The sequence below is a fragment of the Heloderma suspectum genome, chromosome 4 (genome assembly GCF_057233095.1).
Source record: "Heloderma suspectum isolate Gila_16-S chromosome 4, 16-S_ref, whole genome shotgun sequence".
In the NCBI taxonomy this organism is placed as follows: domain Eukaryota; kingdom Metazoa; phylum Chordata; class Lepidosauria; order Squamata; family Helodermatidae; genus Heloderma; species Heloderma suspectum.
In genome coordinates this window covers 171,707,681-171,721,055 of record NC_139461.1, presented here as the reverse complement: position 1 = coordinate 171,721,055, position 13,375 = coordinate 171,707,681, and the positions used below count along the sequence as shown (strand labels likewise).

At 42.2% G+C, this 13,375-nt stretch overlaps 1 protein-coding gene across 4 annotated transcripts in view; it reads left to right on the top strand.

Moving 5' to 3' along the window:
* Positions 1 to 11,227, top strand: part of ACBD6 (acyl-CoA binding domain containing 6) — a 143,040-nt gene extending 131,813 nt beyond the window's left edge. Inside the window, exons 7-9 of one of the 4 annotated variants that reach the window (XR_014790412.1) lie at positions 306 to 336; positions 7,531 to 7,671; positions 10,388 to 10,465. Coding sequence is in view for 3 of the 4 variants with exons in the window: in XM_084851282.1 (XP_084707408.1) it covers positions 306 to 336; positions 10,388 to 10,542 (186 nt within the window). In the remaining variant the exon portion in view is untranslated. The other 3 variants (XM_084851282.1, XM_084851284.1, XM_084851283.1) reach the window with 3 other exon arrangements.
* Positions 11,228 to 13,375: the final 2,148 nt, after the last annotated feature.

Sequence of the window (13,375 nt, the reverse complement as noted above, 5' to 3'; positions counted from 1 at the left end):
CCACAATTGCTACTTGCCTCACTGCTTGGTGATAGGGAGACCTCGATAGGACCACTTAGGATGGTATTAACAAACAGGCAGGTTTGTGTGGGAGAAGTCAGTCCATAGCCTGGGTTCCAAGCTATTTAGGGCTTTAAAGGTTAAAACCAGCACTTTGAATTGTCCTCAGAAACAAACCAAGAGCCAGCATAACTGTTTTGAAACATGGCAAGCTATGTTCCCTATACCCAGGGAATTGGGAAACACATGCCTTTTAAAATATGTGTGCATAGACACAACTAACGTTAGTTCTCTTCTTTTTCCAGGACGATGAAGGCCAAACAGCACTGCATTATGGTAAGCAGTGCATGAACATATGTGTCTATTAACCTACATGATCATGCAGAGAAAATAAACAATACCTAAGATACCTAAGATGTAGCTGAAAGAAAGGTCTGCGTAGGAACTGGTAATAAATTGTCCAAATCTGGAAACTGTGGCTTTCCAAGTGAAGACTCTTAACTTTGACCCCAGGCCTTTAATCCTGTTGCAGTATCTGCCTCAAAGTGAATAATATCTTGTAAATGAGAAAAATGTCTGGCAAATTAAAACTATAACTGGCAGGTTGCATCATGGTTTTGTTTGACATGACCATTGACGGAACGTCAAAAAAACTTTAGTCTCTCTTTTTTAAAAGTTAAATTACTCTGAGACTATATACCTTAGAGCTTATGCTATTCTCTTGCTGAATATTTAATATTGCTCATTTGTGTTTTTTAAAAATGTAAAAGACCCACACAACTGAGAACTTACTAGAAGATGTGAAAACATATTTAAAATGATTTTCCAAGGCAGAAAATAATCCCGTATTTTTCCATCCCCAGTACAACAGCAGTAGGGGCAGGAGGACGGTTTCTGTAAAAAAAAAAAAAAAAGTTAAATTGGCCCGTGCCTTTTTGACTGAATCCAGTATATGCAGTTTCTTCTCAAAAACATGTAGTGGAAAAATGTGTTCCAAGAATTCAGTGGAACCTTCTGTTGTCTGAGACAAACTGCTTGCATTTACTTTTGTTATCCTTTCAGTATAATAAAGTACAATGCAGTTAATACACACAAAGTGATGCCTGTTGTTTGTAAATCAGCAAGCAACAACTTGAGATCTTACCGTTTCAGTCCAGTGCCTGCATCATGTTTTCTCTTTTACCATCTTGGCCTGGATATGACAAACTCCAGTACTACTAATCAAACATTACTTGAAGCCTGACAATATCTTGTTAGTTCAATTAGTTATTGTGACTTGCTGAGACCTTCACTCGCCTGAAAATTCTTATTTATTTACTCCTTGAACTGCATAATAAAGTCATGAATTGTAACCGAAACTTGACTGTAGGCACAAACCGCTTCTCTATGGGCATTTCCCCTTCTTTCTGCAGCAGTACAACAAGCCAAGGAGTTAACAAAATCCCTTTGAGTAAAAATGGTAAAGTAGAATCTGAGTTTATCTATCTTTTTATGAGGGCGTTTGGCCTGACAGCTGTCCTTGCCTCAGCAGCTCTCATGATTACAGAAAGTGTCAAACTGCATCCTTAGATGGGTTATAAATCCTGGTTCGTTCTGATTAAACACGGGTCAGAGCCATTCAGAGGTTAAGTGAAGGACAGCTCCCCAGTATGTTAGCCTCAAATGGGCTGCCAAAAACACCCCACCCACTTCTTCTGGTTACTGGTCCCCCTGTCACTGTGTGGTCGGCACTAGCACTGTGTCTTTGAAAAGCCCAGGATGTGTGTGGTCTCCCTTGTGAATGGGCTGTTAGCCTTATATTCCCTCTTTAAGCGCCCCCCACACACACACACACACACTTGTTCCCTTCAGGGAATGCTCAGATGATTGCCTTTGCTTCTCCCAGAGGAAATCAAGGTTTCTCCTTGGACTTGAAGTCACATGACTGTAGAGTAGGCTGGCTGGCTGTATCCTCCTGGGTTCATTCTTCCTTGTTGAAACGCCATCTGCTCTGCTCTGCTCTGCTCTGCTCTTTTAGCACTGTTGCAGGGCAGTGGGAGGGGATGCCAGCAAGAAAATAAATAATAAAAGGAGAAATCCATCATGAAAACCCTGAGGATTAATGGACTTGGAAGGCAAACTGCGCTGAATGAAAATTCATCTTCACCTGTGCCCGTGTCAGGACTGCCTTGCTGGCACTTGACAAATAGAGGTTCCCAGGGAGTGCCGTAAATCCAACAGCTGTTCTGATCTCAAGGGATGATTTTGTAGTCTTTAGAGGTGGGCTGATGTCCTCTTGGGTATTCCAATGCAGTGGCAACACATTGTCTCATTTAAGGCTTCCTCCTCAGAAATGCCAAATATCTGTCCACATGGCACCTCCTTGGTGTCAGGCCCTCCATTTGTAAAGGACCTCTAGTGTCATTATTGTAAATGTAAACAGACTACTTTCAAGTGAAGAAGCATCTGGCCCTGCTCTGCTTATTGTGGAAGCTCCTGTTGAAATATAATGATAGGCAGAGACTGGATTCATTCCTGATTGATTGTTTGGGGGGTTTTCCAATAGAATCCAGCTACCCTCCCCTCAGATACCACTCTCCCACTTATTTGACATGTGCTCATTTTAGGGCTGTCAGTGAATTAAAATTCTTATATATTTATACACACACACACACACACACACAACTAACAGAATCTCAGTAAAGGTTTCTTTATAAACCATAAGGTAGCTCATCATTTTGTTTATTAAAGCTACCACTGATAGAACAAAAAATCATCTTTTTAATATTATCTTTTTATTCCCCTTTATTCTAAGATTGGAACCAAAAGAATTTCAAAAAAATAAGTATGCTATTAACTCACAGCCTTACTGATTTAAAAGTTGCCCTCATTGATTAAGGAATTAAGGCTATGGCCTTCTGCACATGTACTTTGCAGTAAGGCCCACTGGATACAGTTCCAGGTAAATATGTATAGGGTCAAGCTGGGGTTTCATGCTCTTTCTCCTCTGTGGGGAAAGCCCCACCTTTATTTTTGTGAGCCACAAAGGTTCCGACTACCATAGAAGTCTAGGTCTATGTATCACCAATATAGCAATTCCAATATGCTTATAATCTAGATCATCTTTTCATCACAACCCTGTGAAGGTGTTGTTGTTGTTCAGTCGTTCAGTCGTGTCCAACTCTTCGTGACCCCATGGACCATAGCATGCCAGGCCTTCCTGTCCTGTGCTCTCTCCCGGAGCGTGCTCAAGTCCATATTCATTGCATCAGTGATGCTATCTAGCCATCTCATCCTCTGCCATCCCCTTCTCCTTTTGCCTTCAGTCTTTCCCAGCATCAGGGTCTTTTCCAGAGAGTTTTCTCTTCACATTAGGTGGCCAAAATATTTCAGCTTCAGCTTCAGTTTCTGTCCTTCCAATGAGCACTCAGGGTTGATTTCCTTTAGGATGGACTGATTTGACCTCCTTGCAGTCCAGGGGACTCATAAGAGTCTTCTCCAGCACCACAGTTCGAAAGCATCAATTCTTCGGCGCTCAGCCTTCCTTATAGTCCAGCTCTCACAACCATACATTACTACTGGGAAAACCATAGCTTTGATTATATGAATCTTTGTCAGCAAGGCGATGTCTCTGCTTCTTACTATGCTGTCTAGGTTTGCCATAGCTTTCCTCCCAAGGAGCAAGTGTCTTTTAATTTCATGGCTACAGTCACCGTCTGCGGTGATCTTGGAGCCCAAGAAAGTAAAATCTGTCACTGCTTCCATTTCTTCCCCTTCTATATGCCAGGAAGTGATGGGGCCAGATGCCATGATCTTCGTTTTTTTAATGTTGAGTTTCAAACCAGCTTTTGCACTCTCCACTTTCACCCTCAACAAGAGGCTCTTTAGATCCTCTTCGCTTTCTGCCATTAGGATGGTATGGTCTGCGTATCTGAGGTTGTTGATAATTCTCCCGGCAATCTTAATTCTGACCTGTGATTCATCCAACCCTGTGAAGTAGGTCAGTCTAAAACTGAGATGTTCAAGGAATCATTTGCAAAAGACCGATGGTTCTGCCCATGGAAGAATAGAGGCTTAAATCCAAATCTAAATCACAAGGTCCTGTCAACTGGGCCCCCATTGTGTGCTATAATCATTTCTTGAGAAGCAGGTTCTAACATGTCTCCGCTTCAATCTGTTTAGAAATCATACTGATCTCCAGGTGTCCCTTACTTGTGAGGAATGTTAGCTTGCTTTTTTTTTTTTCAGTTATGAACCTGTCCTAGATTTCCTCTAATGGTTTAATAAGTCCTCTATATTCTCATTTCTTCTTAAAAACCCTCAGTGTTTGGAAGCCAGATAATATTCTGCTAAATATAGGATGTTTTTACCACATTGGTGTGAGCCATTTGCAGATTGCTCTGATTTACCTATGTGGGAGCCTGGACCGTGAGATTATTCTTGCTCAGAGTTCCTTCCTTCCTTTATTTATTTTATTTCATTTTTATACCATCCAATAGCCAAAGCTGTCTGGGCAGTTTACAAAATTAAAACCACAAAAATACAACAGAAAATACAATATAAAATATAATAGATTAAAACTTCAGAATAAAAATACAACCAGAGTAAAACCTTGCAGCAGTTACAGCCTTTCTAGGTGTTTGTTTTCCTGACAGCTACCCCCATTTATTCATTAAAATTTTTAAAAATAGTATTTATTTATTACATTTCTATACCGTTCAATAGCCAAAGCTCTCTAGGTGGTTCACAACAATTAAAACCATAAAACACAGTACAATAAAACATAATATAAAACTTTTTAAAGTTTTAAAGCTTCAATTATTGGGCGGTATAGAAATGTAATTAAAAATAAATATATAAATAAACAAACAAACCAACAAACACATAAATAAATATATAGAAACCTCAGTATAAAACCAAAGTAAAAACTAGGAGCAGTGTAAAGATTTAAAAATACAATAACAGATTTAAAAACAGATGAAACTGAAAGACTAAAGTGCCTGGGAAAATAAGGTCTTCACCTGGCACCAAAAAGACCACAATGGTGCCAGATGAGCCTCTTCACAATGAATATGTATTTATTTACTTCTTTTAAACTGTATGCCTTGCTTAAAGTTTGCCCTCCTAATCTATTCAGTGTAGTCATGGTGTGTTCTTTTAAAACTGTCTGTCTTTTAAAATCTCCTTATAAACACATTTCCAATTTGACTTTCCATAATAGTCAGCAATAATTTTCAAACTGTGTGCTGTGGCACAGTATGTGATGCAAGAGAGTGTGCTTGTTGTGTGCCATAAGACATAAACTGTGTAAGTAAAGGCTTTTTTGAGCCCACAGAGGAGGCTGCTTACAGCATCTCTGCATGATTCCCTGCTCTGGCCATGTCTCTGCTGCGTCTGCTGGGGGTGGGTAATTCTTGGGTGTGTCATTCAGTAATTCCTGATGCAAAGAGACAGCAGAATTGTCTGTGTGTAAGGAGTAGAGTATTGATCCCTGCCATCCAGGACTCCTGGTTTTGAGCTCCACGGTACCTGATGAATCTCTGCGTATGGGGCCACTTCAGCTGAGGCAGGGAGGCTCAAACATAGGATAACTAGATGCAGAAGAGATCCTGACACTTTCATTATTGAAGAAGAGGGAATTTCAGCCAGTGCAGTTTGCCTGACAAGCCACACCTGCTGACATTCCCTCTTCTACACAACTGTTAAGGGTGCCAGAGGCCTGTCCTCTTTTGTTTCTGGTCGCTCTTAAGGGCTGGCTGCTCCCTCGGCCATCCTGGATTGTCCTTCCCTTGGCCTCAGAAAAGGAGGGGACAAGGATTAATGAGCATGCAGTTCCTCCAGCTCAGCCCCATATCGCCTGAGCTGTCTCCTCCTTGGCCTCTCACCTCCATCTGCCATATATAGCGCTGCAACCAGCATAACCTTGCAAGAGTTTTCTCTAGCTTCTCACCACAAGACATCCTGTAGACGGGTTGCATTCCTACTGCCATAGCTGCAGTTCACTCTGTCGCTCGCTCATTAATGTCTCAAGAAATGCATGACTCCATAGGGAAGTGCACCTATGTATTCCTGCCCCACTGTGGTTGTTTTGGTTTTCTTGCTGCACATGATGTGTGGGTGGGACAGGGAAGCACCATCCAGATTGGCCCACAAAGGTGATGGGACATGATCCTGGACACAGAGCTAACAGAAACCTTAGCCTGCAAGACCCTGGAGAGCTGGGTTTGAAACCTGTTGCCAGTCCTGGTTAACAGGGCCAGGCCAGACAGACAAATGTTTTTGCCTGGTATAAGACCACTCCTAAAATGATAAAAAGGTTCCTTTAAATAACCTCCAGCAGTACTGCTGTCCTATTTTAATTAAGCTTTCACTTCCTCTCCCCCTTGTGTCAGCTGAGGAAGGCAACAAAACATTCAAGATACTTTCTAATTACTACACCTAATTGCAAAAAGAAGTACACCACTAATGTGTTGATCTGAAATATAATTAAAAACAGTAATTAGTGTTCAACAGAGAGGCTTCTTGAAAGTGCAGATCCCACTGGAAATTTCAGTTACAGATTTTCTTTAGGGCAAATCTTCTGGCCAGATCTTAGGCACACGGCACACAATATATGTAGATACTCATATGCATTTTATGTATTCAAGCTGCTTTAGCCCTGTTCCCATTATTTTTATTTATAAAGAGAGTGGGCTGGTGTGGTGTGGGGTGGGGTGGGGTGGCGGGAGGGAGGGAGGGAAGGAGGGAGAGAGAGAAGGTTAAAATTGTGATATTTGTTGGGGCAGTAATCTTTATTCAACAGTAGTCACATTGAAACCATGAACATACATCTGCATGTGAAATCTAAAACAACCTTTGCCTCTAGTAATCTCTTGAAAGGGGAAGGATACTTTGTGCACAGCTTTTTGTTTATGGTTTGGAAATAAAACTTAAACCATACTCGTATTCTCTCCCCATACATACCCTAACAGTGGAATGGGAATGAAATGTTGGAGTACTTCCCTCTTAAGGAGTTTTTTTGTACCAGTTCTAAAATTCATTTGTAACAATGTTCTGTCTTGAAGGTAGGGATAAGCAAATTTCAGGCACCTTTTAAAATAGTTGTCCTGTTCCTACTGTGGATGTTTTACTGGCTATTATTCCAGATTATATATGTCCCCACAGCACAGTCGTTGATGGCTACTGTCCTTGGAACTTGCCATCTCCTCAAGATTAACATTAGTAGTATACCCAGGGCTGATGGCGGTCTGTACTAAGAGAAAATCATACATAAATTTACTCACGGAAATTTTATGTGATTTTCCTAACTGTTTAAAAACAGCCAAGGTTAAAAGATTTAATAAATCATGTTTACTGAAATTGAAGATGAACATTAGATGGGAAGACCAGGTTAATGAAAATTATGCCCAACATTAAAAAAAACAAAAACAAAAAAACAAATGACACCTATGACATAGAAATACTGTACTGTACAAGTTCAACTTGGCACACAGATGGTAAGAGAGCACTCTTTAGGTTGCTTTTTGCACTGTATTTTATTCTCGACTGCAGGTAACTAACCAGAGGGCATCCCCTGAAATGTGGTGCTCAAAAGTGCCACTCTTCATTCTTCTCCAAGTCCTGCCTTCCCACAACTCCTTCAACCTCCCCTGCTCACCTGTAATTTCTGCTGTACTCCACAATCTTCTCCTGGTACAAGAATTGCCTTGAATCACACTGGTACCCCCCTTAAAATACAATAAAATAAGAAAAGAGAAAGAGAAAGAGAAATGGTAACATCATGCTTTCCCACAAACAAAAGCTGTTCCCTTCTTCTGACTTTGTGACTCCTTTGAGATGTAGAGCCCTGTCCCATTTATCAGATGGGGAATTGAGGCAGGGAGGGAAATTTGAACCATCATGTTTTCACAGCTAAAGCTCCTGACACCTCTGACATGCAGATTATAGGGTTAAGTGAGGGCTTCTTGTTCAGTGTGAGTAAGAGTGGTTCTGTGACTACATTTCTCTAGTTAGATTCATAATTATCTGAATTATAAAGGAAAACCACAATACAACAAGCTAGGGTTTTAACCAATGTTGTGCTAGAGGAAGTCCATTAACACAATTGGATGTTCTCCCCTTCTTCTCCCCACCGCAGCCCTTGGTGCCACCCAAAAATCTCTTTGGAGGGTTTTGCAGCTCTCCAGAACAGATTTTGAGGGCTCATGAGGGGCATTAAAACCCTCCTGTCTTTCTTAAGACAACTTTAGGGCTACAGATTTCCATATTATTTGGCTTGATACCATGAGCAGCCAATGGGGCATATTGTGATCTGTGGTATTATATATGCATCTCATGTACTTGGCTAGTGAAAACTTCTTTAGCAGGGTACTTACTGCATTGCTATTTTAAGAAGAGAGATAATAGAATCCTATTAATCACCTCTACAGGAAAAGTGCAGCTGGAGTTACATTTCTTTGTGGGAAAAAATTCAGTGGTCATATAGTGCTTGAATTGCCATAAAAGATCAAGTCAGGCCTGTGTTAGCAGTGACATGGGTGGGTTTCTGCTGCCGCATCCCATTCTGTTACAGTGACATGGGTGGGTTTCTGCTGCCGCATCCCATTCTATTACAGTCATTCTAGGATGAAAGAGATTGCATGGGAGGTACTTACAGTGGTTTGGATCCTAAGATAAGTTAACTTAAGGTAGTTCACAGAAGGAATGTTTCCTGTCCCTTCTTCCCCCTACTTGTAGCCACCTGGAACCCCCCCCCCCCCCCGTCTTCTCTGGTGGAACCCATCTGAGTGATGTGGGGCAGGATTTGGAGAGCTGCTGGGAGGAGACAGGGACAGGAAATTTCTTCCCACAAATTTCATTACGTTAATTTATTTTAGAGTACAAACAATTGTAGCTGCTTCCCATTCCAGCGTGCCTTATGCCCATCATTACTGCAATTGTCTGGATTCATTTTCAGATCTTTTCATCCACCAATTGTCTGTCCCTAGCCAAAGGGAAATGCTGAAAAATAATGAGATTGCAAAATTCATCGTTAGATTAATCTAAGAATGAGTTTATGTGATTGGTGATGGCACGGAACTCCCAATCTCTGTACAATCTTGTCCAGTAGCCTCAAGACTGGCCAGACCATTCACCACCTACAAGAGCTCCATTGGATGGCACCTTTGCAGGCACAATGACATCTGAGACGACAGCTTTCTTCTTGTCTATGCTCTAGCACAGCTTAGCTGCTTAAAAATTACCTATGCTGCAGTTGGCAGGCTGTGGTGCGAGTGGTCTCCCTTCCTGCTTCATTCACCTCATGTTTTGCGTAAATCAGGGGGTCTTGTCCCAACGAACTGGTGGAAGAAGACCATTATATGCACCACTGATAGTAGTCATGGCAGGTGACTACATCCCTCAGAGTTCTGGAATCCATTTGACTCCATGAACCTTCGTGAGTGGACCATCCAGATAAATTAGTGGCTCTGGCTATACTGTAGCTGTAGCAGTTGTAAAGAGATCTACATATTTGGAAAGAACTTGAAAAGTCATCAGATTAAGAATACAGCAGCTGTGGAAAAAACAGTCTGCTAGCGCTTTGGGAAGGCCTAGCTCCTCAGCTTCTTTTCCATAGGTTGGTCCCTGGATGTTGTGAGTTGATGGTAGTGGCAGCATTGGGCCAGAAACTTTTACTTCACAACGGCAGCTGTGTCTGGGGGAAAAAAAGGCCCTTTAGCCTAAGGAGGATCTGGCACCTGGTGTAGGATATAGCGTTCTTGCCCTCCCTAGAAATATGTTACATCCTGAAATGTCTTCCCTGCAATTTGTCTTTTTACAAGAGTGAACCTAAGAAAATTGTGTTAATGATCTGGTAAAATAATTCCATTTTTTAAGATTACTCAAAAGTCAGGAAATGCCAAAGTCAAGGTTACAGAGCCTCATGTTTCCTTGGAAAGGTTATGATTTAAATTTAATATCCTGCGTTTCTTCCATCCTCCTTTCTCGTTTCAGCAAGTTATGCTTTCCTGACTACCTCTGGAGTAATTTTGCTATAATATCTATAGCTAATAGCAGAGGTGCCGCAATGTTCTCCAAGGCTCAGCTCTGCTAGTTGGTTTTTATCTTGTTCCAAGATTCAGACCTTTTTATCCTTTTCCTTTCTAATAACAGATCAAGATCCAAGTAATCAGACCTTATTCAATGCTGTCAAAACTGTGACCCAATCTACATTGCAAGAAATTGAGGTGGTGGTCCTTAGCATGTCAATAGAATGTGGAATATCAGTCTTGAGCAGAACTTTCCTCTGCTCCCCCAGCTTCCTTGTCCTGTTTGGCTTTCAAACTGTTTGCTTCTAAGATGTCGCTCATCAGATGCTGTCCAAGTCGTTGATTGAAACATGTGATCACTCTGCTATTTTCCCCTCTAGCCTCTACTTGTGAATTTTCTGAAATTGTGGAACTGCTGCTGAAATCTGGAGCTGACCCTACTCTTCGGGACACAGAGGGGTACTTGCCTGAGGAGGTGACGGACTGTAGAATAATCACCTCCATGCTGCAGGAGCACACAGCTGGCAAAGCATAACCAAAAGGCCAAGGAAGATGCAGATAGCCCCAACCCGGGGCTCTCAGCATGATCAAAAACAGCAATACACTCATCCTTCTCCCACATAATTGGTATGCATGATATATGGAGAACGGGACCTGTTGAGTGAAGGGGATTACGATGGATATATATTTCTAGGAGGAGAAAATAAAGCAATCGAGTGCGGACAGTGCAGTGCAGACCTGCATATCTTGTGACCCACCAGGTGAAACACAGCCCCAGCTGTAAGTTGTGACTGACAGCCCTCTGTTTTTGCAGCACTGAGATGAAGCAAAATAGATGTATTGAGCTGCTAGTAGCCTACCAAATATGGCTGGTGAGATGTTTCCAGTTTGGTGGGTCACACGTTGTGTTGACCTGGTCCAGCATAAGGCTCATTTTTCATGTAGTCAGGTTTTATCAGGACTTTGGAGGCTGAAGAAAGGAATGTAGGCTGCGATCCTATGTGTGCCTACTCAGTAGTAAGCCTTGTGGAACTCTTTGGGACTTGGTTTCCCAAGTGAATATATATAGGATTGGGTTGTAAGGCTAGATGCTCTTTTGCAAGATACAAGTTAGCGGTAAGAAAGAAAGAAAAAAAAGGACCTGATGGGCAGAGGGAGGGGAAGCAGCCAGTTTACAAAGCTTCCTCTAGCAAAAAAAAACACGTATTAGTAAAAGAGAGTACTTTGTCACTGTTGTTACTTCCTTGAATTGGGCAATGGAAGCACTGGAGTTCTCCATATGCAAGGACAGAGGGCTTTTCTACTGGCTCCTGAAGATCAAAATGGCAAAATAGGGAGGCTGAGCTGTTGCTGGTTCAATCAATCAACTATGAGAACTCACTGGAGTGTCCTTGTGTGTGTCCCTCTGTCTCTGTTGCAAAACACTGTCTTGCACGATAAAATACATCAAAGAATTGTTTCTGAATTGTTCCTTTTCCTCGCCTATTGTGAAATCAAACTAGTTGCACAAATAGTAGCATGATTTCTTGTTGGACATTATGAAACATGGCTCTGGGAAATTTCACTAGTTTTCTCTTGACCACCAACCACCCTTTCTGAAGGTATGGGAAGAGACCAGTTGGAGTGATTAAAAAACCTATGGTGCATCTTTGAGAGGAAATATGTAAATAAACATCAGTGGCTGAGAATCCAAAAAGGGAGGGCGAAAAGTATTATTGATTACAGCTTAGAGTTCATTGTACTGTACGTTGGATTGCCATCACAGTTTGAGGAGTTCTGGAGTTAAAATAGTAAAGGTATCTCTACAGAAAGAAAAGCAGGAGAGAGGAAAGTTTCTCTGACATACAAAATAAGTATGTAGCAACTTTGCAGTAGCTATCGATGTGTACTGGCTGTCTGAATGCACACAAGAAAGAAAAAACATTGCATGGATTTCCCCCTCAGATACGCTTTACTTCATTGTCTTCACTAAAATGTTCAACAGTTGACATAGGTGCCACCAGAAGTGGTTTACAGGGGTCAGTTGCAAAGCTTTGAAGAGCAGGGAATGTTGCTGGTAAAGTCAGAAATAGGCAGAGCTAAACATTTGAGTCAATCAGATGTCTTTAGCCTTCATGATAGCCTTGTGGCGAATAAGTAGCTCTGTCTTTGTGCCCTCTTGCCCATCCCCCTTGTTACCTTTGCCTGTTAATGCCTGTACAAAAATGATCAAGCAAGCCCACTTTGCATCTGGTTTGCCAGGGTTACCACCACCACCACCACCACCGTGCGCTTCACCTAGGTTCTGAAACATTCTGTCCAACTGCATGATTCCTTTGTAGGTTTGTAAAATTGATTGAAGGATATGTAAAGATGAGAGTGACAGGCCCATGCTTTGCCACCAAAAGGGGACAACTGTTTTGGGGACAGAATAGTCTGTTGCCAAAGCTGTGCATGCTTATCCACCCTCATCTGCATGGCAGGCAGCTGTAAGACAAGCAAAATCTTAGTTCCTTGTTCATCTCTTCCCATGCACCTACCAAAAATGTTAAGGCTGCTTATCATCCCATGGATGCTAGATCCAAATATATGTTTGCTAATATCATACAACTAAGGTAGTGACCGGGTTTGCATGATCACAGAAGGGGAAATAAACCATGGCTTATTTCCCACACCACATTTGCCAGGGGGCTTTGCATAATTACCCTCGTTAATGCAGCCTACCATGTCATGCAAGCCACCCAGAACCCATGGGGACCAGGTCTGCATGATCACGAAGGGGGAAATAATCCACACTGGCTTATTTCCTGTCCCATATGTGCTGGTCACAGTTGCATGATTACCTGTGCTGGCGCGGCTTGCTGTGTTGTGCAAACCCAGTGAGGGTGGCTTGTTGCCATGGTTGTCTGTTGTAAGGTTCTGGGGTGGCTTGTTAACCACAGCAATGAGACACCCTCGCCAGATTTGCACAACACAGCAAACGGCGCTGGCAAGGGTAATTATGCAAATCTGCCCGGCCTGCGACTGGCACACAGGGTGGGGGAAATAACTCAACATGGCTTATTTCTTCCTCTCTGATTGTGTGAACAGGCCTGGGTTGTTTTGGGGTTCTGGGGTGGCTTGTTAACCACGGCAACAAGCCACCCTTGCTGGGTTCACATGACAAGGCAAGCTGCGCCAGTGATGGTAATTATGCTAATCCCCCCGCCCCGGCATGCACGACAGAGGAAATAACCTGCTGTGGCTTATTTCCCCCTCCGTGATGGTGCAAACAGTCCCATTGTGTCAGTTGCATTTTGGTGCATGGTGACTTGAGAAAGATATAAAAAGTATGATAATGCTGCATGGTTGGCAGCTACTTTGTCAGTGCCAAATTCTTGAAATCAGTC